A 26242-nucleotide genomic window follows, 5' to 3' on the forward strand; every position below is an offset into this window, starting at 1 on the left:
GCTTAATGAATGTATAGAAGACTGGGTTATTTAGGATGCAAGTCTCTTTCTTTCATTGCCTCTAAGGGTAAATTGACATTCTAGGAAAATAAACAGAGAAAATATTATTCTGAAGTAATGAAGGAAAAAGGTCAAAAGGAATTTTAATAAAAGGTTTAAGTAGACACCACATTTTATTGTCAGACCATGAAGGATTTGGTGTAAAAAATAATAACTAGCTTTTTGATTCTCTTTTCTTAGGATGTTTTGATGAGTTTGGCTAAAGCTGTTGCCAATGCTGCTGCCATGTTGGTACTAAAGGCAAAGAATGTTGCCCAGGTGGCTGAAGATACAGTCCTGCAGAATAGGGTGATTGCTGCTGCCACCCAGTGCGCCCTCTCCACCTCCCAGCTCGTGGCATGTGCCAAGGTGAGCCAGCTGGCACCCCTGGTCTTCCTACAAAGTGTCCCATGCTCCTTTCTGCGCCCAGTCATTTGGGGGCTGTAGAGGCAGAATGTGTTAAAATTCTGGTGCCTTCTTTTGGGTGATATGATAAGAATTTTAGTATAAACGTCCAGATTTTACTTTTTCCTTTGTTCTTTGCCCAAGTTGTCAGGCAGCGGTACTTTTCTGTCCCTAATTGCCAGTTTTATATGCAAATTCTGATGTCTCTCGTTGAACATTCTCTATGTCATATTTATACCTGTGCACAAAGGATTCTTGCATTGTGCAGTGCAGCATTATAAGTGGGTTCAGAAATAATCAGCAGAGTTTATGGGATCATGTATACACACTCTGTGTGTCATACTTCACCTCATTGGACACCATCATCCCTCATCCCTAATGAATGAACAGGAAACTGAGGTCCTTACATTTTAAGAAGTAGCTTTCAGCCACAGAAGTTGAACATGGCAGAAAGGGTATTTGTGGCAAAGGTCTGTATGACTTTAAATGCCCTTTCCACCCTTTCCATTTCACCACATGTGTATTTGCTGAGATTGTGCATGAGAGGATGATAGGTGCCCCTTTCTCCACTGGATGACACGGTTCATATTGGCACTTCCCCTCTGATGTAGGATTTGCAACGTTTGGTGGCCTCTCTCCTGCTTTCCTTGTTCACCCCCTTAGTATCCACAGATAAATGACAGTCTACCTGTTCTTCACTTGATCTTAGCCAAAAACCGAGAAGCGATTAGAGTCTACCTGTTCTTAAGAGTTTCATGAGGCAGAGTTCCAGGTGTTTCTGGAGAAAAAAATAGAATTTCCTTAGGTAGTCTGTCCTAACTTAAAAGATGCATTTCAGTGGTTCCAGATGGAAGAGGTATAATTGATCAATGTAGTTTTCAGTAGCACAGATGGTCATGTACCCTTTATGAAGATCTAAATCAGCAGGACATCCAAAGTCACAGAGAGAAAATAACATAGCAAAGTATGAGAAACCTCAGCAATGGTTTTGTTTAATCACTGATCCTACAAGTAAAGAACTGTCAGAGCTCAGAAGGGAGTGGGTGAAAATGCCAGTGTGCCTTGGGAACCAAGAGGTGTCCTGCAGTGCTCAGGACCACTCTTGTCTTGCTGCAGGTGGTGAGCCCCACCATCAGCTCCCCTGTGTGCCAGGAGCAGCTGATTGAAGCGGGGAAACTCGTGGACCGCTCTGTGGAAAACTGCGTCCGTGCCTGCCAGGCGGCCACCGATGACAGTGAGCTCCTGAAGCAGGTCAGCGCAGCAGCCAGCGTGGTCAGCCAGGCCCTGCACGATCTCCTGCAGCATGTGCGACAGTTTGCCAGCCGAGGCGAGCCCATCGGCCGCTACGACCAGGCCACCGACACCATCATGTGTGTCACCGAGAGCATCTTCAGTTCCATGGGTGATGCTGGTGAGGGCCTGGGCTGTGGATGGGCATTTTGGTTTAGAATTTCCTAAGGTGCTGATTGTGAGTAAGAAAGGTGATGGCTGCCTCAGGCAGAGACCTCACTCAGGCTTGGAAAGATCTCACTCAGGCTTGGGAAAAAAACTCTTCACGTGCCCATCCTGGGCTTACAGACTTAAAGTGAACTAGATTTTTTTTATCATTTACATTCACAGTAAATCCCTTTTGTTTGAACAATGTCCATGTTACTATGCCATGTGCATGATATAATAAAGTCACAGAAGGAAGCAAGAGTGACAGAAAGAAAAAGTTGGTTATGCTCACACGTCCCAGAGAGGGCTCATGCATGCCTTACAGGGTACAGCCAAGCATCAGGTTTTGGCCAGGTGGCAGAAGATAGGATTGAGAGGAGAGCTTAGCCATCACTCTTACTGGAATTTCAATGGGAAAGGTAGAGCATGGAGGATAAACAGCTTTGAAATAGCTAGTTAGAATAATTTCAGCAGGCTTTATACTATAAGGTGATATCTAGTTTCCTGATCCTGGCCCTGGAGTGATGGAGGCAGAGAAATATTGCCCCCTAAGGTCATAGGGGCCAGACAGAGGAGGTTGGGAGGGTGGTTAGCTTGCTGCCATGCTCCTGGCTGGAGCCTTTACTATCTCCAAGAATTGACTGGCCTGGGAGAGGCAGTCTCTCTCCAACAAGAAAGATTTTTTTTAAGATATTTAAACATTGTGATACACAATGCACCTTTTCAATTTGTTAGTTTAAACTTGTTTCCACAGACCCAACCCATCACTGTCTTAACCTATGTAAATCTCCAGTGCCCAGAAATTTTATATCTTCGTACAGTCCTGCATGTATATGCGTATATAATGTCCTTTTTTATGTAAACGGACCTGTGTTACATACACTCATTTGCAACCATTTTCACTTAATATATGTTAGAGATTTTTTTGATGCCAGCCTATATCTTTTTAATGGCATCCTATGGATGTATCATAATTTACTTAACCAGTTATCTTTTAATGGACTTATAGGTGGTTTGCAGATTTTTTTGCTTGTTTGTTTTACAAAGATACCACTATAATAAGCATTGTTATTAAAAAAGTATTTTGGTTTACTTTTGTGGGTACATGTAGGATAAATTACTATGAGTTGAATTTCTGGACCTATAGATATGTCCATTTCTTATTTTAAATGTGTCTATGAAATTTCTTTCTAGAAGGTTCCATAATCCCCACCCTGTCATCCCCACCCCGGCCCCGCCAGTAGGAGGTTTGTGGAGGTCTGCTTTCCTACTTCTTTGTCAGCACAGAGCCATACTTTATAAGGAGCTTTTTTTTTTTTTTTTTTTTAAGGAAAATTAACTTGTGTCCATGTTAAAGTATTTAAGATAGTAGGCATGCACCATACATTTGGATTCCTTTTTGAATGAGCCTTGTATTTTGGAATAATTTAATATTTACAGAAGTTGCAGAAAGGTACAGTTTACCCTTCCCACTTTCCCCCCTTTTTAACATCTTCCCTAAATTGTGCACATCTGTCAGAACTAGGAGATTACCTTTTGTATGTTACTCTTGACTAAGCTACAGATATTATTCAAATTTCATCATTTTTCCATTGATATCCTTTTACTTTCCTGCTATCTGGTCTAGAATAGCTTGATTTGACTCATTTTGACTTTTAGAAGAGTTTTTTTTCCCCTTCCCTAAATGTTACAGTACTTTAGCATTCTTCTCAAATGAGCTTTGGGAGAAGAGGAAGTCCCATACATTTGAGTAGTTTTAATGTTGACTGTTATACCTCTCCCACTTCTAAAAGCAAGTTGAAATATATTTTCAATGAAATCACAGGTACAATAAAACCACACAATTACTAAAAACAAGATCAAAACCAGTACTGGGAAGAAAAAAGTGAGTGAAGAGAAAATTGGGAAAAACTGAGCCAAGGCAAATCGTAGCATTCGAGCATGGCCCTGGACTCTGTGCTTCCTATTAGCGAGAGCCAAATGACACAAATGTGGTGGATTATGTGATATTACTCATCTGGTATAAGTTAGCATACAAACTAATCCAGATTTTAAAAATAACATTTTCTGTCTTCATTACTTAAAAAGTTTATTATAGGGGCTTTTGTGTAAGTGAGTTTTGAAGTGAGATAAGTATTATTTTCTAAATAAGTATTCAAAATAAATCTTTGTAACTTTGTTCCCTGCCCTCTCTCCAGAGCTTCTCTTTGGCTATGTCATATTTATCCCTCATATTTAAAGATTGAACTAGGATGTGTTAGGGATGGGTAGTCCTGGCAACTACAGGGAACATTTTCAGTTCTGGGTCTAATCCAGCTACATTGCTTAGGAATGCGGCATGGAGGCTCATTCTCTCTGGCAGTGGACTAGCGAAGTCTCTGTGCTCCCCCCCAAAGTTCCCCTTGAGCTTAGTACACAGACAGACTTGTCTACCCCACCCTCTAGGTGAAATGGTGCGCCAGGCCCGGGTCCTGGCCCAGGCCACCTCAGACCTTGTCAATGCCATGCGGTCAGATGCGGAAGCGGAAATCGACATGGAGAATTCAAAGAAGCTTCTGGCAGCAGCAAAACTCTTGGCTGACTCCACAGCTCGCATGGTGGAAGCTGCAAAGGTATGACATTGGATTTGTCTGATTGAAAGCAAAATCTTTATGAATTAGGCTGGGGAAGGTACCTTCAAGATTAAGAACAGTCAGCTGAGTTTGCATTTTTGTTTGTTGAAAACCTGTATAACTATATGACATTTAACCTTGTTTAAGTGGGAATGGAGAAGGTCATGGAACAACTGAAAGAAATTCTTTATAAGAATAGTGCTAACTCAGCTGTTGACAACAGAGTCTCTACTTCATGGATGCTCTTTCCATTGGGCCATCACCATCAGCATTATTGAATGTTTTGCTGAGGCTGGTCTTCGGCAGAACATGGTGATTAATTGAAAACTTGAAATCTTCAACAGAAAATTCATTTACCCCTGTTTCTTCCCATAACCTTAATGTTACTTTGCCCTCCATTTGACTTCTCGACTAAACTATTGCAATTTTGCACAGTAGAATGCTTCCTGCTCCACTGTTCTTTGAGTCCCAGTGGCAGTTTTAAATATTAAATATTTGAATAAAGCGTGAAGGATCAGCTTTGTGCGTTTTGACAGCAAAGCTATCAAAAAAACTGTGATTCTAAATCCAGGGCTCTGTTTCAGAGACCCCAGTGTTAAAGTACACAAGCCTCGGGCCACTCCGGAAACCGAATCATGAGGTGATTTGCTGGTGGGACTGGGAGTGTATATGTAAAAAAGTGCCACCGGAAATTCTGATACCTACCTCTGAACAAGAACTGTTGTAAATAGATAAGGATATAGTTTTCCTCTGCTGCTTATTATGCAACTAGCTTGTGTATCTTGAGCAATTAATAGAAAATGAAGATGAATATAAGATAATAAAAAAGTGATCTTCAGCTTCATACCCCCCTACATCACATATTTATATATTTCTTTATATATTAGTTTCATTAAACATCCCTGCATCTTACCCTGTCTCTGACCTCCAGTAGAATTGTGTGTCTCAACCATGCCTGTGAATTTCTTCACTTAAAATGTATGTGACATCCAGTGAACTGTGCACACTTTCCTCATCTGACTCACCATTTTATCACCTGAGAGACTCAGAGTTCTTAGAAATACCTCATGGGAATGGTTGATGAGAGACCCAAGGGAAGGCAGGTCATGAACTTCCTGCCTCTGTCCACTGACTCTTACCGCAGCCTGGAACCTCTGCTCTTAATCATCCCCTTTAACAAAAAAATATATGAGAATTTGTGTAGTGGTTGATTTTTTTTAATGGTATTTATTAGTTCTCTTTTCCTTTTCCTCTCCTCCTTCCCCTTCTTGTCTAAACTTAGCTATCTCAAGTACACCCTCAGGTTCATAAAAAAATGACTTCCTAGACTAGAAAGAACTTTCATGAAAAATTTAATCAATCCCTATTTTACAATGAGGAAATTGAAACTCTGCAAGTTCACATCCGCCTTCACATAACCAGGCTGAGCCAGGACTAGTGTGCCCATTGGTTTCTAGATGTATGATACAGTGGCCAATTCACTCAGTTTACCGAGTTAGCCAAAGCTTGTTTCTTTTTTTTTTTTTTTTATGCATATAAGAACTGGGGCACAGGTCAGAGGTATGAGAGGATTCACCAGAGTGGGGAACAGAACAGGCAGACCTACTGAAATACACTGCTGAGGGGAGCAGCAGGCATGGCAGGAGAGGTCTGCACGCCTTGTGGGACCCTCGCCCAGGGTCCGGGGATTGAACTGGCAATGCAGAGGCTGCGGACAGCTTCGCACCCCAGCACTCAACCGCTGCACCACCGGTGAAGCCCCAAAGCTTGTTTTATTTTGAGTCACTGATATTTTTGATTGTTTCTTTGATTGTTTCTTTTAGATGAGCAACATTAATGTTTTTGTTAATCTTTTAAATGTTGGCTAAAAGTTGTCACTTTGTCTTCAGCAAGAATTTCCTGAATTTTGTTGAAAGCTAAAGAACATAAAATTTGGTGGGTGGGAGGAGGAATGTCATAATTGGGAATTAAGATTTTAGGCCAATATAGGTAACCCATATCTGGTATACATTCGTCATAAAAAAGATATTACTAAGGAAAGATCCAAGCAACCCTATTGGGATAAAGTACAGACATGTTGGTTTCCTGCTGCTTTGAAATGGAAAATTAAGGTTTGTGTGTCATTGGAGCAGTGATAAGGTGGTAGCTTAAAACAATACCCAATGACCAAAAAAAAATTTTTATAAACTTGCAAGAGAATACCATAATAGCCTAAACAATCCTTTCACATATAACATGCAGAAATAAAGTATTTTAGTCACTGGAAACAAAATCAAGCCTGCTAAATGTGATTAAAGTCTGAAAGACTAGAAGATTCTATTCAAGGGGAGTGCCCAAACCATCTGTCCACATGTTCAAGTTGTTCCATCCAATGAGAATTCCTATAGGAATTTATTATAAATTGGTAAATTTGGTGAGTTGGCCATTTAGAAAGTGTAGGCATTCAGAAAATATTTTTTCAATCATTAGTGTGTTTCTGCTCTCTTCTCTGCCTCTCTGACATAGAAATGTGTTAATCTAGAAACATCAAGCTCTGGTCACAGAGCATTCAGGCCCTGTGACAAAAAGTCTTGATTGCCACCTTTGTTGCAAATGGGGAAAGACAATGTGCTTTAAGTCTGTTATTGTATTGTAAAATTATATCCCCTCCCTGCGTTACCTTTAGGCTTTTCCTACTTCAAAATCCTGCCCATCTAAATTCCACTTGGATTCCTCAGACAATTTAATATGTAGAAACATGGTCAAAGGGCTGTGGGGTTACATAAGGGAAGAGGCTACAGGCCAGCACAGTGCCTTCCTCTTTACCTGCCCAGGAATGGGGGCATCAGATTCTCTCATTAACTCAGTGCAGTGGGGTACCAGCTCTCCCTTGACTCTGTAGAAATATGATTTCTATACATGGCCTTTCTGGAACTTTTCCTTAGAGACGTTTTACATGGCATTCCCATCCTCGTTGCTTCCTCTACTCCCTGAGTGTTTATGCTAGAATTTTAGCCCATTCACATTTTCCAGTGCCAAAGGACAGAAGAATCTTTCAGCTGTGACCGGTGTCTATCATGCCAATTAAAATAAAATTCTTCCTAAGAGAGATGGGCAGGGAGATTTATCTTACATCATTTAAACCATGGATTTCTGACCACAAGTTCATTTGCATGAACAACAAGGCTGTGGTCTCAAGTGTTTAATTATTACCATTGCATTTCTACTGTTTAGTGGTGCAGTTTGAAAACATCCCCTGGTAGACTGTTGTTTTTGTTGTTGTAAGAGGAAACATCTTTATCATAAAGATATTGCTTGAAGCATTTGGTTCTCTCCTCCAGATGCTCTTTATTACTAGGAAAGAGCAAAATTAAAGGCATGAATTTAGTGTCTATGGCATGCTGTCTCCTGGACCTCTTGAAATCTTTATTTTCATTTTCTCAGGGGGCTGCAGCCAATCCTGAGAATGAGGACCAGCAGCAAAGACTGAGAGAAGCTGCAGAAGGTCTCCGGGTGGCAACCAACGCTGCCGCACAGAACGCCATTAAGAAGAAAATTGTCAACCGATTGGAGGTGAGTAAAGAGGCTGGCTGGGTTTTGGGATGCCCATTTTAGATTACAAATTGCTGCTTGGAAAAAATAATCTCATTAATAAGTCCTTGCCCATAAAAAGAAAACTAAATCAAGATTAACAATATAGTTTAATGATTTAATATAGTACAATGAACAATTTGAAATGTTGATCTAGGTACATTCTATAATTGGGGACAATGGTTTAGGAATCTTGACACAATTTGAAAAATTGCTTTTGTTTCTGGTTTCAGAAAGCCAAAAATTTGTAAGAATTTAATCTGGCATAGAAGTCAAACCTTTTTTCAGGAGGAACCAGGATATTTTTTTCTGGTATTGAGGGATGTCCAAGTTCAGGAAGGACCATTAGAAAATGTGTATTATTTCTAATGTATACACATTAGAAAATGTGTATATTTTGTTGGAGATAGTGACTTTTTCAGGACTCCCAGCAAAAAAAAATTTGAACTTTAGAAGAGAGGAGATGAAGACCAGGCTTGGATGGAGAGATGTCGGAGGGAGTAATAATTTTTTTTAATTTTTCAGAATGTTTTTTCTGAAATAAGTAGTGATAGATACCAATATGAGACAGTAAATTTGTCTCATAAATGTACACAGGAGACTCTTACACTAAATTATAGGAGGTTGGAGACTAAGTACCTGCCTATTTAGTGAGGAATCCCTCTATGTGTTGTAGTCTGCTGGATTCTGGAAAAAAAACTGGCCTTTTTCTTAAAAGGAGATGAGATTATAAACACAATGATGTGCTCCCATGGGAAAGCCTGGAACCTTCTGAACCAAGACTTCCCCTGTGTTGGGAGAGGAAAGGATTGAGCCCCCAACCTGTGTGCTTGACCCGGACAGCAGCCTCTGCTTCTTGTGGGAGAATTTTTCCACATAAAAATTTAGATTTGCTACTGCTTCTCAATGCCATCATGATCTTGGTGTTATCTTTTTGAGAAAGACAAATGATCATCAAACTTGAGGTTTCAAGCTTGCCTGTCTTTATCACTTATCCCTAGGAATGTAGATTAAATGAAGGTAACAGGGCACTGTTAGGTTAAGATGACCATTGGTATCTAAAAGGCAGACTCTGTGCCTGGAGTTTCTTTTCTCATACACAGATTATCCAATGTTGCCCCTTCAGTAGAAGGGATGTGCATAAATGTGTAGGTATATGTGTTTATGCATTTGAACCCTGGGTTACCGCCTCTCACTCTTCTCTCCAGGTTGCAGCCAAGCAGGCTGCTGCTGCAGCCACACAGACCATTGCCGCCTCCCAGAATGCAGCCCTGTCCAACAAGAACCCTGCAGCCCAGCAGCAGCTCGTCCAGAGCTGCAAGGTGAGGTTCTGGCTGCCTGAGAGCAGGTCTGCTGTAGATGACCCTGATAGCATCAGAACACCGGGTGTCCTAGTAATTCAGTTAAGATTGATCATGCAGGCCAATAATCCAGTTTGTTCCAGCTCCCACGTTCCAGGTGTACACACATGCACACATCTGGTTTTTGTCTCTTACTTGGGTGGTCTGTTTTTGAAGGGAGAGTATGTTTTTCCAGTATTGTCTTTCCTTTGTGTAGATTCTTTTTGAGAGACGGAATCAAAGAGGATCAATGACAAGGCCATTTTAGGGCTCTGAGATAGTAATGAAGCATTGAATTTCCACAAAGACTTTCTCCCTTTGAGAGGTGGGGCTTGGCGTTCTGACTTTGCTTGTTGTGGCAGGATTGATTCCGGCTTTGCACCTATTCCACCTGGAGAATTTATTTCATCCTGTCTGGCCTCAGTGACATGCTTTGGTGCTTTCTGTTGTTGCCTGTTTGTTCTTCTTAGACCTGGGCTTCAATGCCATGTTGAAGCCAACATACTATGCAGAGTGCAGTACACCCCTTCGTTGCCTTCTCCCGGGAAACCTCTGCATGTTGCCAGACCCAAATCTAATCATGTAGCCATTGTCAACACGTTTGCATCATGTCTAACTAAAATCTCCTGGAAGTGTTTGGGTTTTGCAGTGGGGACTGGCTGGAGAAACATATTTGATTGTTTTGGGGTTTGGAAAGCTAACTGCTGCCCTCTCTCTCCTTCAAGTCACCTCTGAAATGATTTTGCATATGAGGGGCATTGCTACTCCTTCAGAAATGCGTTTACTTCTGAGGGGAATTGCCAGAGCTCTCCACGCCCCATTGCAGGTACTCCAAGGCCAGCCAGCCCCTCTGTGGAGGAGTGAGTGTGCTCTGGAAGCGAGACCTCCGCATGGAGTAGCACCATGTTCTCAGCCTGAGTGGATAAAGAAGGGGTGTTTCTGCTAAGGAGGAGTTGTTTTTTGCTAAAGCCCTGATTCAGCTGCCAACAGGGGTGGAAAAATGGCATTTCCCGTTTTCAGGGAGCACGTACTGCAGGATACCCTTCCTCCACTTTTTGCAGAGAAACTAAAGGCACATATTCTTATGGTGCCACTGTCAAGAAAACTTAGCATATTGTGATGGAAAAGGGAAAGTAGACTAACTGGAGGCAATAGTCCTGAACAGGACCTTGGAAAGTCTCATAAAAATATCTTTTTTAAACCCTGGCTGCAGAGGGTACCTGAAGAAAAAAGAAAAAAAAAAAAGTCTGGGATGCACTTCAGGTTTCAGGTCTTCATATAATAGATGACCTCTGCACTAGCACCTTTGAGGGCCTAGTTAATCAGATGGGGTGGGGGCTCAGAACAGAAATGTAAGGGAACAAAGAGAGGGTGAAAGGTGGCCTAAGGCACTGTGAAAGATAATTCCTTGAAAACTCCTCCCTCTTCTACCCTGGGTTTTGGGTTTTTCAGTTTGAGAAATGAGAAGGGCTACTGACAACAGGGGAGGGACCATGTGACCTGTAAGCTGATGGACAGAATATAAACCTGCACAGTGAGAAACTGAAAACTGAAGCACTGAAAATAGACTGGTTGTTGAGTATCTCTCACTGTCTTCAGTTCTTGGGGCCATATGACTTGTTTATCCATTTGTGAGTTGTATAGATTCCTTGTTTCTGAGTTTTAACCCTGATGAGTCTGATGGTGAGTTGCAACTGCAGACATTCTTTTAAGGCTCCATTATGAAGTCATTTTGTCCTGAATATATTGGGACCACAGATTTGTGTGTGAGAAAGAAGGTACCCAGAGGTGTTAGGATTCACTGTGGATAAGGACCCAGTGGGCTAAATCCACCATCCATTATAGGCATCCCCCAGGAATGATAGCACACCCCCAAATCATTGATCACTGCATCACTTTACACCGTTTCAGTAATTCACCAAGCTGTGTATGCTTAGTTTAATTTCCTTGTTTCCTTAGGCAGTAGCTGATCACATCCCTCAGCTGGTCCAGGGGGTCAGAGGGAGCCAAGCCCAAGCAGAAGATCTCAGTGCCCAGCTGGCTCTCATCATCTCCAGCCAGAACTTCCTCCAGGTAACATGGAAGCATTCACCTTGGTTGTACCCAGAGCACCCCCACTGGGCAGAGCGTGCCCTCTATCCTAAACAAATGGAATTAGTGAGTTCCATAGCCATTGCAGTGTTTACAGTAAGCAGAACTTGAAGTCCTCTTCTTTATGTTTCTGGTTCCAGGAGAGTTCTATTTAGGATGGCAAAGCAAAATGCTCATATGCAGGGTAATTACCCTGGAAGGTGGCACAGAATCCACTTTTTTCTTAGGACTATCATCTTTATTTCTTTTCTTTGAGAGAAAGGATGTATTAAGGTACAGGTTTTGGTGCACACCAGAGTTCTAGGTATTGCTTTAGGTTTGCCAGTTTCCAGAGTGCCTCCTGCTATTACTCGTGGACTGATAAAAAAACAAATAGTGGGCACATCTTCCATAGGTCAGTCATTTATTGTGGCAATTGTAGAGTTAGTAAGCTTTGTTAGTCTTTGTGGACTGAGAGATAACTTCATGTTAAGGAAAATTAAATAAAAAGAGGATCTTAAGTTTTGGGGGAAATTTCCCTTTTCAAATATTCTTGTGTTCAAATGTCTCAATACTTTTTGTCTACTTGTATTTCATGAAAAGTTCCTATGATTAGGGCAGACCTTATCCCTTTCTAGTTCCACCTACAGTGACAGAAGCCAGTGTTACATCTATTTGTTAATTTGTCAAACATTGTAGCTCTAACATGCAAAGATAGAATGTGGAAGTTTTCATGTATTTCCTCACATTTAAGCTGTACACATATCTATGTATGTGTATATGCTATGTAATTAGAATTTGTTTTGTATAGTTTGTTTTTTATGTTAATGGTAATATTATGAGTATTTGTGATTTTGAATAATACTCTATCATGTGGCTATATTCTGTTTTACTGTTTTCCCATCATTTGACATAGAGGTTGTTTTTGATTACTTGCCATCATAAGCAACCGATACTATGATACAAGTGTTTAGAAGTGGTCAAATCTTTATACCCCTCTTGAATTATTTCCTTAGGGTAATTTATATGCTGTCTTGCTCCACTGCCTGCAGGATTTTGAGGTCATGCTAGTACAGTGTTGACATATTCTGGGTCCACTCTGTCCTGCTCTTGTTTTCCTTTATTCCTTTTGTTCTGATTTTGCCATGGTAGACCCATCAGATCTCTGCAAGAACAAGGCAGAGTTTGAAATATAAATGGGATTAGCAGTTCAAAAGTTAGTACATTTTAAACTTTCTTCATAAATGCTATAAAATTGTCCTTCCAAAAGGTTGGCTGAATCTAAATTTACAATTATCAGTTCATGAAGCATGCTTTTTAACACATCTTTCCAAGTTGGGGAAGTAAGCTTTTAAAAATATGTTTTTGCGGACCTCCTTGATGGCGCAGGAGGTTGAGCACAGCACTGTGAAGCTGTGCAGCCCCTGCAGTGCAGGTTCGATCCCAGCCGGCGAGGGAGATACACACATGGTGCGGCAGACCTTGCCTGTCTTGCCCACTGCTCCCCTCAGCAGTGTATTTCAGTCAGTCTGCCTGTTCTGTTCCCCACTCTGTCTTTGGTGAATCCTCTCACCCTCCTGCACATCTGACCTGTACCCTGGTTCTTGTATGTATAAATAAAATAAATAAATCTTTAAAAAAATACGTTTTTGCCAGTTTGCTCTGTAAATGTTTGCTTTTGTACTTCCTTGATTTTTACATTGTTACACATTTTTCATCTTTTAGTTATTTGGTTATGTGAAATTATTCATGCTTTTTGTACATTTGTGCTGGTTTTTCTTATAAATTTTCATGAGATCTTTAAATATTAAAATATTAATGTTTAGTCTTAATTTACGTTCTGATCCTAAAATTAAGTTTTTACTAAGAACAGTTTCATAAAATGTGTATTAAAATCCTTAAAAATATATGCAATAATTGGCACAGAAATTCTAGTTTAAAAAATTTATACAGAGAAAATTATGAGTGTGTTCATAGTTTTACCTACAAAAGTGTTTATCATACTATTGTTAGGTTGGAAAAAACAGAAACATGTCTAGTAATATAGAACTGAGAAATGATAACAGATGTATTCAGTACAATAGTGTATAGCTATTAAAAAGAAAGAATATGTGAAACAAGGAGATTGAATAGAATAAATTATATGATCTTATTTTTGAAAATATATACACATGACCCCAGACATCCAGGCATAGTGAAGTTTTCCTGAGTTGTGAGATGTGACAGGTCACTTTATTTATTTTAGCTGCCTGCGTTTTTTAAGTAGTCTATATTTGAGATAAATTGAAAAACTATTACAACACAAAGAAATAGATTTAGTAAGAAACTCCCTTTGAAATCTGTTTTAAGTGAGAATTTCAAGCCACTATCTCAATTTTGCCTCTTTCTGTGTCTCCAGCAACATTTTTTTAAATTTTATTTAGATTTTATTTTTATATTCCCCATACAATTACAACCCCCTTATTTTGACCCCAAGCCCTCCTTCCCCCCCCCCATCCCCTATAGAGTGTCTCTGGTTCGTAGTTGTTTGTTGATTTTGATATTTTCTTTCTTATGGTTATTCTCTTTTCCTGGTCCCTTATTTAAGTTTTCTAGATTCCTGCTATGAGTGAGACCATCTGGTATTTTTCTTTCTCTTTCTGGCTTATTTCGCTGAGCATGATCCCTTCCAGCTCCATCCATGTTGCTGCAAATTGCATGTGTTTATCTTTTTTGAATGCTGAGTAATATTCCATGGTGTATATGTACCACATCTTCTTGATCCAGTCATCTATTTTTGGGCATTTGGGTTGTTTCCAAAGCTTAGCTATTGTAAATAGTGCTGCTATAAACATAGGGGTGCAGGTGCTCTTTGGAATTGATGTTTCTGTGTCCTTTGGGTAAATACCTAGGAGTGGAATTCCAGCAACATTTTTTTTTTAAACATTCTTCAAATGTTCTGTCCCAGAGTATCTGATTCAAAGTGGCAAACTTCAAGGTAATTTAGATTTTTTTGTTTATTATTAGTCATTCAGTTTTTTCCAAAAAATTGATGTACATTTAAAACTAAATTCCTGCCTTTATAAACATGATAAATAAACAAATAGTTTAGGTGGTTTTAATAGTCCTTGTTTTAGGACAAAGTAAGTTCTGGCTCATATGCAGCCTTGCTTTTAGGTCCCTGTTCTTTGGCTCTTGCTGCTGAGAAGCTATCTTACCTTCCACCCATCTTTCTACAGCCTGGAAGCAAGATGGTGTCCTCTGCCAAAGCCGCAGTGCCCACTGTGAGTGACCAGGCTGCAGCCATGCAGCTGAGCCAATGCGCCAAGAACCTCGCCACCAGCTTGGCAGAGCTACGTACCGCCTCACAAAAGGCAAGTGGACCCTTGTCCCAGCATTAGATCATTGGGAATGGAACTTTTAATTCCTTACTGCTCTGTCACCTGGACACTTCCCAGGGTCTGAATGTGGACACATTTCTTGGCAGAGTTGTCTATTCCATTTATAAGGCCATCAAAAATGTCCCTGTAGATTGGATACTTAATAGCTACTATCTCCTATACTTAGTTATAACCTTCCAAGAACAAAAGACTGGTAACGCTCTGTTAAGTGTCATGCTTCCCCTCTTCCCATACCCTGGGAAAGCAGTGGACTGCTTTTCACAATCATAGGGGAGTCTGATAATCATCAGCTTGTTGGTGCCAGGTAAATTGTGGGCCAAAATAAGTGGTCATATCTTTCAGGTATAATCTCGTCAACTTAATAGCAAATTATCTAGGCAGTATATCTACTTTGTGGGGGTCATTTATATTACCTTTTTTTTGTCCCAAAAGGTTTCCATATCTTACATGGGCGCATTCACTTAACAAGATTGTCAAAGCACAGAACTAGGAGTTAATGAATTTCTGCCTCTGCAACTTACTAATTAGTGAAGGATGTCATTACCACACTGTTTACTGTAGTATTAACATGAGGTTTTAGCGTGAACTCATTTTTCCTTCTTGTGACAACCTCTTTAGAGAATTAGGCGGCCTTATACATGAACAAGGGAGGAACGTTAGAAGTTGATTTAAATTATCTTATGAACAATGTACTAAAGAAAAATATCCAGAGTTTTAGATTATAACCAGTAAAGTATTTTGAGCTTTGTTTCTCAGAGGTCCAGGGGCCATCTGCTCTGGAATCATCCTAGGGTTACTTAGAATAGAGGTTACAGGGCTTTGTTCTAAGCAACCAAATCAGAATACCTACTCAGCTGAAACATCTGCATTTTAACAAGTGTCTCGAGTGAGGCTTGGACACACACTACACAACTGCTCTGGAACAATGAACTCCAAAGTGGCTCAAACAAGACTGTCCACTGCATGCAGGAAGACTCTGTGAGAGCTTTGAAATATTTTTCTGTATAGTGTAAGGGTTAAGAGCATAGACTCTGCAACAGACTACCTGCATTCAAATGCTAACAAATTTTTTGACTGGGGATTCTAATGAATCTCTGTGACTCAATTTTCTCACCTGGTGATACTGGCACATAGAAATCAACCAATTATTTTTTCCTGCAGCTGCTGTTACTGTTATCTTAAAAAAATTGGAAGAGATTAAAATGTACTGGTATTTAACATATTGGTCAATAATTACACATGTGTATAATTTACTAACCTATGTATGGGGTTGTGTGACTGCAACAGTTGGAGAACAATGTTTTAAATGGTCAGGAGCGTGAAGTTATTTTCTTTAAGCAAATTGCAAAAGGAAAAACTCTTTCATAAATATCAGTATGGAAAGTTGCTGGTTTATAATTTTAGAAATCTGGAATCAGAATCAGAAAGGTTGATGACAGCTTGTCCTCAGAGTCCTGAGTTTATTCTTTCTTTCCTTCACTCACTTACCAACTCACCTACCATGTGGCTCCCAAGCCTCTTTGTGCATGTCCACTGTGCTAGGTCCAGAACCCAGACTTGGTGACCAAAAATCCTCTTAGTCTGAGAGACAAATGCATTTGAGATAAATATAACAGCAAGGAGGGACCTCCCTGGTGGTACAGGTGGTTGAGCGCAGTGCTGTAGAGCTGGTCACAGCTTCTGCAGCATGGGTTCGATCCTGGCCGGCCCGGGAGATACTCATATGGCACGGCAGACCTCTCCTGTCTCACCGGCTGCTCCCCTCAGCAGTGTATTTTGGTCAGTCCGCCTATTCTGTTCCCTGCTCTGTCTCTGGTGAATCTTCTCACCCTCCCACACATCTGGCCTGTACCCTGGTTCTTGTATGCGTGAATAAAAAGAAAAAAAAATTGAAAAAAAAAAGAAAGGTTAAAAAAAATAACAGCAAGGAGACTCTTAAGTATATCCAGTTATGAAACATACATGATTGATTATTTAGGGACTTTAGGACAAAGGTTCTGGCTGAGGAGGATTTTACTCTTTTGGGAAATGCTTGCTCCTCCTGCTTCTTATTGTTAGCGTTGCAAAATCACTAGGTATATGCAGAAATGCATTTCATACATTGAAAAGTACTGGGCACACATTTCCCAGCTGTTGTCATACATCCCTAACTCTGTTAACAGGCCCACGAAGCCTGTGGTCCTATGGAAATTGATTCAGCTCTGAGTACCGTGCAGACACTGAAGAGTGAATTGCAGGACGCCAAGATGGCCGCCGTGGAGAGTCAGTTGAAACCACTTCCAGGGGAGACGGTAAGAGCTGTGGGGCTCTGCCTTATGTTAGGTTCTCACTGAAGCGTTTTTAGAAGATTGGCTGGTGTGCCTGAATTTCACACATTGTGAATGCAGAAAACTGTAATAGCCACATGTCTTTAGAACTGCCTTACGGTCGATATCACTCAAGTGGGTCTTTGGGGATGGTTCTGTGTCTTCTTTTCTAGAGTTTGGCTGGGGGTGTCCAGGCTTCTGTTCCTGTTCATCCGTTTTTTTTTTTTTTTTTTTTTGTTTTTTTTGTTTTTTTTGTTTTTTTTTTCATAAAAAGACACATGATAGTGTTTGAGGCCTGTGTTCTAATCTTGGGGTCTTTTTCTGAAAAGGCCAGTGCAGCCGGAAGAGCTAGGTTTGGAACAAAGTTCTGGCTTCTAGATTGAGTTTACATCCATCAACTAGCTGTGGACAAGTTCATATGTCTTAGGTATTTTATTTATGAGATGGGCATTTTTTAAATACAGAAATTTTAAACACAGGACGTATTTTCAACAATCATGTGAGAAAACAACACATTTAGTAGGAGGCACCAGGAAGAACAATGGTAAAGTACTTTAATATGGCAAAGCCACAGTCGCAAGTGGAATGATGGCCCCAGAAATTTGAGCATGTTATGATACTCCCAGGGGCTCAAGCAGGAGTTTTTTTTTTTTTTGATTAAAATTTTATTAATCCATTTAATTTGTACATACATCCTTTCCCACATTACTGAATATTGATAATAAAATGCCACATTTTCTAAAGTACATATTAAGCACTATACCTACACGATCAATCTAGTTTGTCCTGGTAATAACTATAATAAAGAAGCTTTGTGAATCCCATTTTAATAACTGAGAAAACAGAGGCACATGGGTTGTCACTATTTTATCCAGTGTTTATCTGCCAGCTGGTGGCAGCACCAAGTACTGAATCCAGATCTGCAGGACCCCAGAACCCATGTTCCTGGTGTTCAAGTTGAGAGTAATTTCTTAACCTCTGCTGCTCTTTGGATGAACTGAATAGTTTTAGATTATAAGGGAACCTCAGGAAAAAAGAATATAAAGGATCCTCAGAAACAGTTTACCACAGGACAAAGCCTAATACATAGGAAGCCCTCAGAAAAATGTTTGTAAATCTAGTTACCCTTAATTGTAAAGACAGAAAACTCAGGCTCAAAGAGGTTAAGTCACTGAACTAGAGTCACCTAGCTGCTGATAAAATCAAGATTGACTTCTAGACTAGCCGCTTTACAATGTGATCCAGGGATCCCTTTGCAAACTCCTGAACCTCAAGGAGTCAAAGAGAAGTTCACATGTCATACATTCTACATTTACATAGAACAGCGGATAGGTTAGGATACAAGAAACACCATGTAATTTTTAAAGAAATTGCCCTACAAAATGTTTATGCTATGATATAACATATTGTTGGTTATCATGGACTAGGCTCTTTTATAACTAAAGCCCTGCCTGCTACTTCTGGAGAACATGTTGCAGGGTTAAAAGCACACACATTCTCTGAAGCCTTCCTGCACTCTCACAGAGTATCTAGAAAATTCTCTTCCAAGATGTTGTCCTTGTCTAGTAATCAAATAATTATCCATACCCTAGGCCTTTGCTGACTGTTTTTGAATTATTTATTCAGTTTACAAAGCAAGATGACATGCTCTTCATGGGAAGCAAGCACTTTGCCCATTTTCATAATCTCATTTACTACTCCAAACCTCTATTTCTATTGCATTTCCTTTTGGTTAGAAGTCCTCAAAGGATAATGATCAAAATGAACAATGTTAATGGTCTCACATGCCAGGAAGGTGGTACAGCTGGATGTCTGCCCACTTCCTGCCAAGGCATAATTAATTCTCAGTAAGGATTTGTTGCAGACTTTGCAAATTAGCTTCTAAAGGCATAATACTAATAGCTACCATTTGTGGAATACCTACAGTAATTTTCTGAAAACCTTCTGCGCTAGCTAGTATGATCTCAGCAAACCAAGGCTTGGAGAGGTTCAGTAATGTGCTTAATTTCTCACAGCTAACAACTGGGGAAAGAGAGAAGAGGGCAGAGGTGAGCCCACTTTTGTTTATTCTGAAGTTCTTTCCCCTCTTATCACCTCACTTTGGGGGGGGTATCATTGGTGTACAGGTGGAAAAAGGTAAGGCTCAACATTTGGTCTGCATTATTTTTATGCTAAGACTTCAGTGGATGTTTCTTTTCTTTTAAACTCTCTCCCCTCTTGAAATCCTTTCAGTTGGAAAAATGTGCACAAGACCTGGGAAGTACATCTAAAGCTGTGGGCTCCTCCATGGCTCAGCTCCTGACCTGTGCTGCCCAAGGCAATGAGCACTACACGGGTAAGCCTTGTGCTCTTCATGATGCCATGTGCCCAGACGTAGACACTGGGGTGGGCCTGAGGTGGGATTTTCTGATGTGACAATGACCCTGAATCTTTTCAGCCATTCAACAAATGCTTTTCAAGCACTCTCCACATGCTTGTTATTGCCTTTGATACCAAGCCTACAAAGACTGGTAAATGTGATTCCCCCCCACACACTGTTTGTGGGTCATCTTTATTAGACTATATACAAACAGTAATTATAGACTTCTGGGACTATCTGTATGTCTCTTGAAATCCAACTAAAGGGAATAACAAAGTCAAAGAGAATAAGGAGGTGGCAACAAATAAGAGGTCAATGATATTTGGGGAAACAGAGAGAGACAGATGACAGGTAACTTAGAAGGTCAAATAAACCAAAACTTACAGGTCTGCAAGGATAGGGAAGCCAACAAGAAACAAGCTAATTTGTGCTGCAGAATCCCAGAAAGTTTTGAGTATTGGAGATGTCAGGTATGCCTGAAGGTAGGAGACACCTTGAACAGATGTCTTAGATTATATAATTATCAACTCTAGAAAAAGCACCAAGTTATATAATATGGAAGTCTATAGCTATATAAAATAAAAACATAAGAAGTTTCATTTTAAGCCCATTACTCAGAAATATGAAATATATCATTAGAAAGTATAAAGAAGTGAGTGGCTCTAGGAATAGGAGTCAGGTGGTAGCAGTGGGTTATGAATTACTGCTTTTGTTATACAATAGTATGACTTGTCTTTTTTTGATACATAGTTTTTGAAGTATAATACACACCTGGAAGAGAGTATAAGTCCTACACATAGACCCTCAGAGTTATCACAAATTGAATGCATCCCGAAAGCCACTGAGATCAAGTAATGGAACATTTTCAGCTTCCCATTGTGCCCTTCTACCCCCTAACTAATCACTATATCCCCTCTCTCCTCCTCCAGAGGTAAACACCCATGACTGCTAACAACAGAGGTTAGTTTTGCCTGCTTTTGAACTATGAATAAGTGGAATCATGCAGTATGTGTCCATCTGTCTTAGGCTGCCTTTGCTAGCATCCTTGGTGAGATTTATCTGTTATATGTAGCAGTAGTTCTTTCATTTCTATTGTTTCCTGTAGTATTTCATTGTGTGAATATGCCTGTTACTCTTTATACTACTGATGGGTATTGTAGTTGTTTACAAATAACACTGCTGTGAACAAGCCTAGTACATCTTGTGTAGTGATCCTCAGTAAGCATTTTCTAGAAGTGTACCTAGACGTGGAATTGCTGGGCCTCTATTCAGCTACAGTCCTGCAGCAGTGTATGAAAGTTCCAGTTGTTCTACACCCTTGTCACCACTGTGTTTTGTCAATGCCATTCTGGTAAGTGTGTAGTAAGTAGCATCGTATTACAGTTTTAACTTGAATTTCCTTCATGCAAATTGCAATCGAGGACTTTTTTCATATTTACTGGCATTTGGATAGCTTCTTTTGTGATGTGCCTGTTTTGTCTTTTGCTTATTTTAAAACATCTTGGAGTTATTTGTCTCTTTGTTAATTGTAGCGATCCTTTGTCACTTGTATGTATTCTTTTGTCTCTTGTGGCTTACTTTTTGACTCTCTTAAGGGTGTGTCTGGATGAACAAATACTCAGTTTAAATATATGGTTCAACATACAGTTCTTTTCCTTTGTGACTAGTATTTTTTTGTGTCCTGTTTAAAAATGTTGCCGTTCCACAATCATGAAGATACTCTGCTCTGTTATAATATAGAAGCTTTGTCTTTTCTTTTTCATATTTAGAACTGCAGTCCATCTGGATTGAGTTTTGTGTGTGCAAATAGGGTCCAGGTTTAGTTGTTTTTCCACATGGCTATCCACTTACCGCAGCACCACTCACTGTAGTGAGCATCCTTCCCCCAATGGTCTTTAGCACCGCTGTGTCATCAATAAAGTGAGCATGCATTTGTGAGCCAGTTTCCCGTCTTCCCATTCTTTTCCATTGATTTAATCTTCTGTCTCTGCCATAGTACCACAATATCCTAATTACTGTGGTTTTGTACCAAGTGTTACAATCTGGTAACGTAAGGCCTACAACTTTGTTGTTTCTCAAGTTAGTAGCGACTTGTAGTTTTGTATTTCCACATAAATTCTAGAATCTGCCTGTCAGTTTCTGCCCCCCCCAAAAAAAATTCTTTTTTTCTCTTTTTTACATCTTCCAAAATTATTCTGAATTTATTGTATTTGTTTTGTATTTTCTAATGCAGCACATACTGTGATTATCCCTAATTATGAGAGAACTATTAAGTTTTTTAAATATTTATTTTATTAAAGTAACATTGCATTGTAACATTATATAAGTTTCAGGTGTGCATCATTAAAAATCTGCTTGTATATATTACATTCAGTTCACCACTAAAAGTCCAATTCTACCCTTTTGCCCAGTTTATCTCTGCCTTGCCCCCTTCCCTTCTGACAACTAATAACTGGCTTATTTTTGTTTTATTTAGTTCATCCATTTGTTTGGTTTCTCTGTATACCACATATGAGTGAAATCATACTGTGTTTGTATTCTATGTCTAATTCCCCCAGGCTCATCCATGTTGATGCAAATGACCGGATTTTCATCTTTGTTTTTTGAGCTCAGTGGTATTCCATTGTGTATCTTCTTTACCCCATCATCTGTCAGTGGGCATGTAGGTTGTTTCCCACTCTTGGCTATTGTAAACAATGCTATGATGAACATGGGGGTGCATATATCTCTTCCAGTAGTGTTTTGGACTTCTTTGGGAACATACCCAAATTGGGATAACTGGGCCATATTTTGAATTTTTTTAGTTTCACTTTTTTGAGAAATCTCCATGCTGTTTTTCATAATAACTACACTAGGTTAAATTATAACATTTCTAGTTGTTTCTCTGAAGGAGGGTTGATCCACAGGAAGCTACTCTGTCATCGCTACAAACAAAATCCTCTTTGATTTTTCAAAAAGCTATGTACATTTATTACTTCAAAATTTAAAAAAAAAAAAGCATAATAAAAGCACCAGAATAATTCTGGCATAGTATAATTTAGTACCTACAATAATAAGAATGCACAATTTTGTCCTAATGGAAGGGTAAGGGAAATTTTCAGAGTCTAATTGATACCCGATCAGGGTTTTAAGGATTGTTTAGGGTTCTTTTAGCATTCAAGGGGAAAGAAAAGTATATATGAATCCTTACAAAGCACAGAGAATATGAGAGATTTAAGTTTCAAAAATACTTACACATTCCTGAATTCTTGCCAGATTTTGTGTAGATGGTGAAATACCTCTTCAGTGGAGGCAGAAGACAGCTTCACAAATTGCATCATTTGATGCTGATAACATCCAGGATGACAGACTGTCTAGTTGGTACCTGAAAAACAGCCCATAAGTAGCACCATTTCATTTTTGGCAAGCACTGATAAGGTGGTTGTGGAGGTGAGAACAGCATATATGAGGTCTCAAAGGTGAAAGAAAAAAAGGCTGACCTAATGAACTGAGGAAGGTCAGGTAAAAGGCAGGCAGGTGAGAAGTAAGAAGATAAGACTGGAAAAGTAGCTGGGGTGTGATCTAAAAGAGTAAATAATTTGGAATTTAACCTAGAGAATGAAAATATTGAAGAATTTGCATCTGTGGTTACAGTCTCAATTGCCCTTTGTTTAGGTCACCTTTTCTCCCAAGCACAGATAGGCAAGAGGGAAACAAAGTTGGAGGCAGGGAGACTAGTGAGAAGGCTGTTGTGTGTGACCTCCCAAGAGATGGTTGTGGCTGGTAATGGAGATGAAGGGATGGATTAGAAATAGAGACCTGCAGTTGCTACTAACTAGTGAGGCATCGGCAGGGAGGAGAGTACAGAAAGAAGCCTGGACAGTATTGGGTCTGATAGCTGAATGAAGAATTATATGAGTCACTGTGGTGGGAACACAGACTGCTTGGCAGGTATGTTGGGGGCATGAGTTCAGGGCTACCAGGTTCAACTTTCAGTGTATTCAGAGTGAAGTACCTGCAGGATATTCAAGTTGGTGCGTGTTATGCAGCTAGATAATTGCTTCTGCAACTCAAAGAAGGCCAGGCTGGAGATAGATTTTATAATGTTTAATGAAAGGATGATGACTGAAACCAGGAGGTAGATAAGTTTGCCTATGGGGAGTAATAGAGTGAGACAAAGTTTATCAGGTGTAACCCCTGAGGAAACCATATATTGAATTGAAGAAGGTTGAGCAATAGAAATCTTTGAAAGAAATCAGAAACATAGCCTCAGAAAGAACCAGGAATCCAGGAGAGAGGAGTGTCTCTACAACCAGGGAAGTGAAGACACAAAAAATAGGGACTTAGCGGCCTCCCTGATGGCACAAGGGGTTAAGACGCAACCTATGAAGCTATCTGCAGCCACTACAACTCAAGTTCGAATCCCCTACAGGGAGCTACCGACATGGCACAGCAGACCTCTCCTGACTCGCCCACTGCTCCCCTCAGCAGTGTATTTCAGTCGATCTGCCTGTTCTGTTCCCCAGTGTCTCTGGTGAATCCTCTTACTCCACCCCCTCACCTCTGGCCTGTACCTCAGTTCTTGTATGCATAAATAAATAAATCTTTTTTTAGAAAAAGAGGGACTTAAGCATCCATTAGCTTTAGGAAAAATAAGGTGTCTCCTCTCCTTGCTAAAGGCAGTTTCAGGAAAATTGAGGAATGGATGCGAAGCAAGGAGAGAAGGCACAAGTGTGGTCAACTGTTTTGGGCCCACTCTTGAGGTGGGAGGGATATTCACAATTACACTGTAGCTGCCCCTGGACTGTTTCTGGTAGGCCAGCACAGTATTCAAAATACATTTCTGCTCAGCTGAATACAGTTACATAGACAGAATACATAGAATCTTTTGAGATATTCACGGACTAGTGAAAAATATTTTGTCATACCTGCTTTTTGCCTTGTGAGTTTACTGTATGGTTTAATGCTTTCAATACATAATCTACATGCATTTGGACTGAGAATAGCTACCATTATAAAGAATTCCACTGTATCACCATTGTGTGATCTGAAGACTACTACTGAATATAAATTAAGGTCCAGATGGTAAGGATTCTGTGAAAGTAATCTGTATCTTCAAAGGACTGTGGTTATTGAAACTGATGTTTAGTATTTCCAGTGGGCAGTTCTGGTATCATGACTACAAAGATAATTGCATTTGAAACATAGTGTTTGCATGGAGACCTGACTCTCATGATTCCCATCATTACCATTGAGAATGTCACTGTGAATTCTGCCGTAGACAGCCATAGAGTTTCTAGTGGCCTTGTTTCATCCTTCTGAGGGTGAGGTTTCCTCTCTTTAAGAAACCTGGTCCCTCCAAAAGGGTTCACCATGTGCCTTGAGATTTCATAGTATTTCCTTGGCAGAAAGCTTGTGGCGATGAAAATGCCAACCCTCTCAGACTTCACCTCTTCTGCTTTCTGCCTTTTTTAAAAAAAGAAGAGTCTATAAATGGTTTTTCAATAAATGATTTTTGCACAGGCATGTTCCTAGCTATATATGATAAATCTTTTATTCTTCCAGAGTCTTAGACAACTCAATTCAAAGTGGGTTCAAGAGCTTATATGATAAATGGAAAGGCAAGGAGAGGTCTAGAAATTATAGCCTAGAATTTTTAACAGTCAAAGCTGGAATCTCTCAGTCTCTGTGGGAAACTGAGACCCAGAAAGAAAAGGCAATAATCTAGTCTACACAGCTAATGAGCAGCAGAGCCAGAGCTGGATGATGCCTTAACCACATCTGGTATTCTTCTGAGCAATAACCTTCAATCCCATGTCACTAAACATAAAATGGAATGACCATTTAACTCAGCTTGTTTCTCTCCTTTGCTCTAGTTATATTTACCTTTGTATTTTCTCTTCTGGGCTTCTCCTCTGCCATAAAGAACACTTTGTTTAAAATTCTTTCATTCCACATGCTATACTTGGAAGTACTATGTAATAAATGATGTATTGGCTGCTTTGTAATTTTCCTTGATTAGACTGTATAGTTATGTCCCAGCTGTGTGAGTCACTAAATATTTACAGATTAGCAAGTCTTCAACACTGAAAAGCTGTCTTATTTGAAGGATCTGGGACCCTTCATACTCTTTATTATATCATAGGGCCTCATCCTCAGTAAAGAGAGGACCACTTTTGCTTTAATTCATCTGAAGTCTCCCTACTTGTACAGGCCACACTCAGTGGTGCCCAAAGAACATTCAACATTGAGAAAATAGTCACTTCAAAGTTTGGTGAGAGGGAGAAATTGATTTGCATATTTCACTTGGATGTTATGTATTGTAACAAGAATCTCTCATAATTCTCTGTCCCAAAGAGCACAGTGTAGAGAATCAGACCCAAATTTATGAAACCTAAGTTCTAGATCTGGTGCTGCCTATAAAGTATGTTCATGGACAGGATACTTCTCAGGCATCATTTTGAAATAGGTTTAATGATTATCTCAAGGTTGGTTATTATCTTTAAGTCAATTAAAGTTACTATCTTTAAGTCAATTATTCTGCATTTCTTCGATTCTGTTGTCTCATGCCCTGAATCTCTAGTCCTCATCCTCTTCTTGGCTATGTTGTGTGGGAAGGCTAATGTTTATTCTACATGCAGTGGCACTATAATTTTTAAGAACCAATTTATATTCATAGTTGTTTGCCAAATTCCATCATCTTTAGGAATGAATTACAAGATAAACAATCACAAATAGGATATCC

General features: G+C 39.8%; 1 protein-coding gene across 14 annotated transcripts in view; it reads left to right on the forward strand.

The window, feature by feature from the left end:
- TLN2 (talin 2) overlaps window positions 1–26242 on the forward strand; it is a 451133-nt gene that overhangs the window by 315509 nt on the left and 109382 nt on the right. For all 14 annotated transcript variants that reach the window (XM_054687829.1, XM_054687842.1, XM_054687839.1 and 11 more), the window contains 9 exons: window positions 241–408; window positions 1561–1855; window positions 4327–4493; window positions 7917–8045; window positions 9272–9385; window positions 11363–11476; window positions 14692–14826; window positions 17016–17144; window positions 19392–19494. In XM_054687829.1, the coding sequence (XP_054543804.1) occupies window positions 241–408; window positions 1561–1855; window positions 4327–4493; window positions 7917–8045; window positions 9272–9385; window positions 11363–11476; window positions 14692–14826; window positions 17016–17144; window positions 19392–19494 (1354 nt within the window). The remainder of the gene's footprint in view (window positions 1–240; window positions 409–1560; window positions 1856–4326; window positions 4494–7916; window positions 8046–9271; window positions 9386–11362; window positions 11477–14691; window positions 14827–17015; window positions 17145–19391; window positions 19495–26242) is intronic.

This window comes from Talpa occidentalis, unplaced genomic scaffold (assembly GCF_014898055.3).
Source record: "Talpa occidentalis isolate TD23 unplaced genomic scaffold, MPIMG_talOcc4v2.1 talOcc4.11, whole genome shotgun sequence".
NCBI lineage: Eukaryota > Metazoa > Chordata > Mammalia > Eulipotyphla > Talpidae > Talpa > Talpa occidentalis.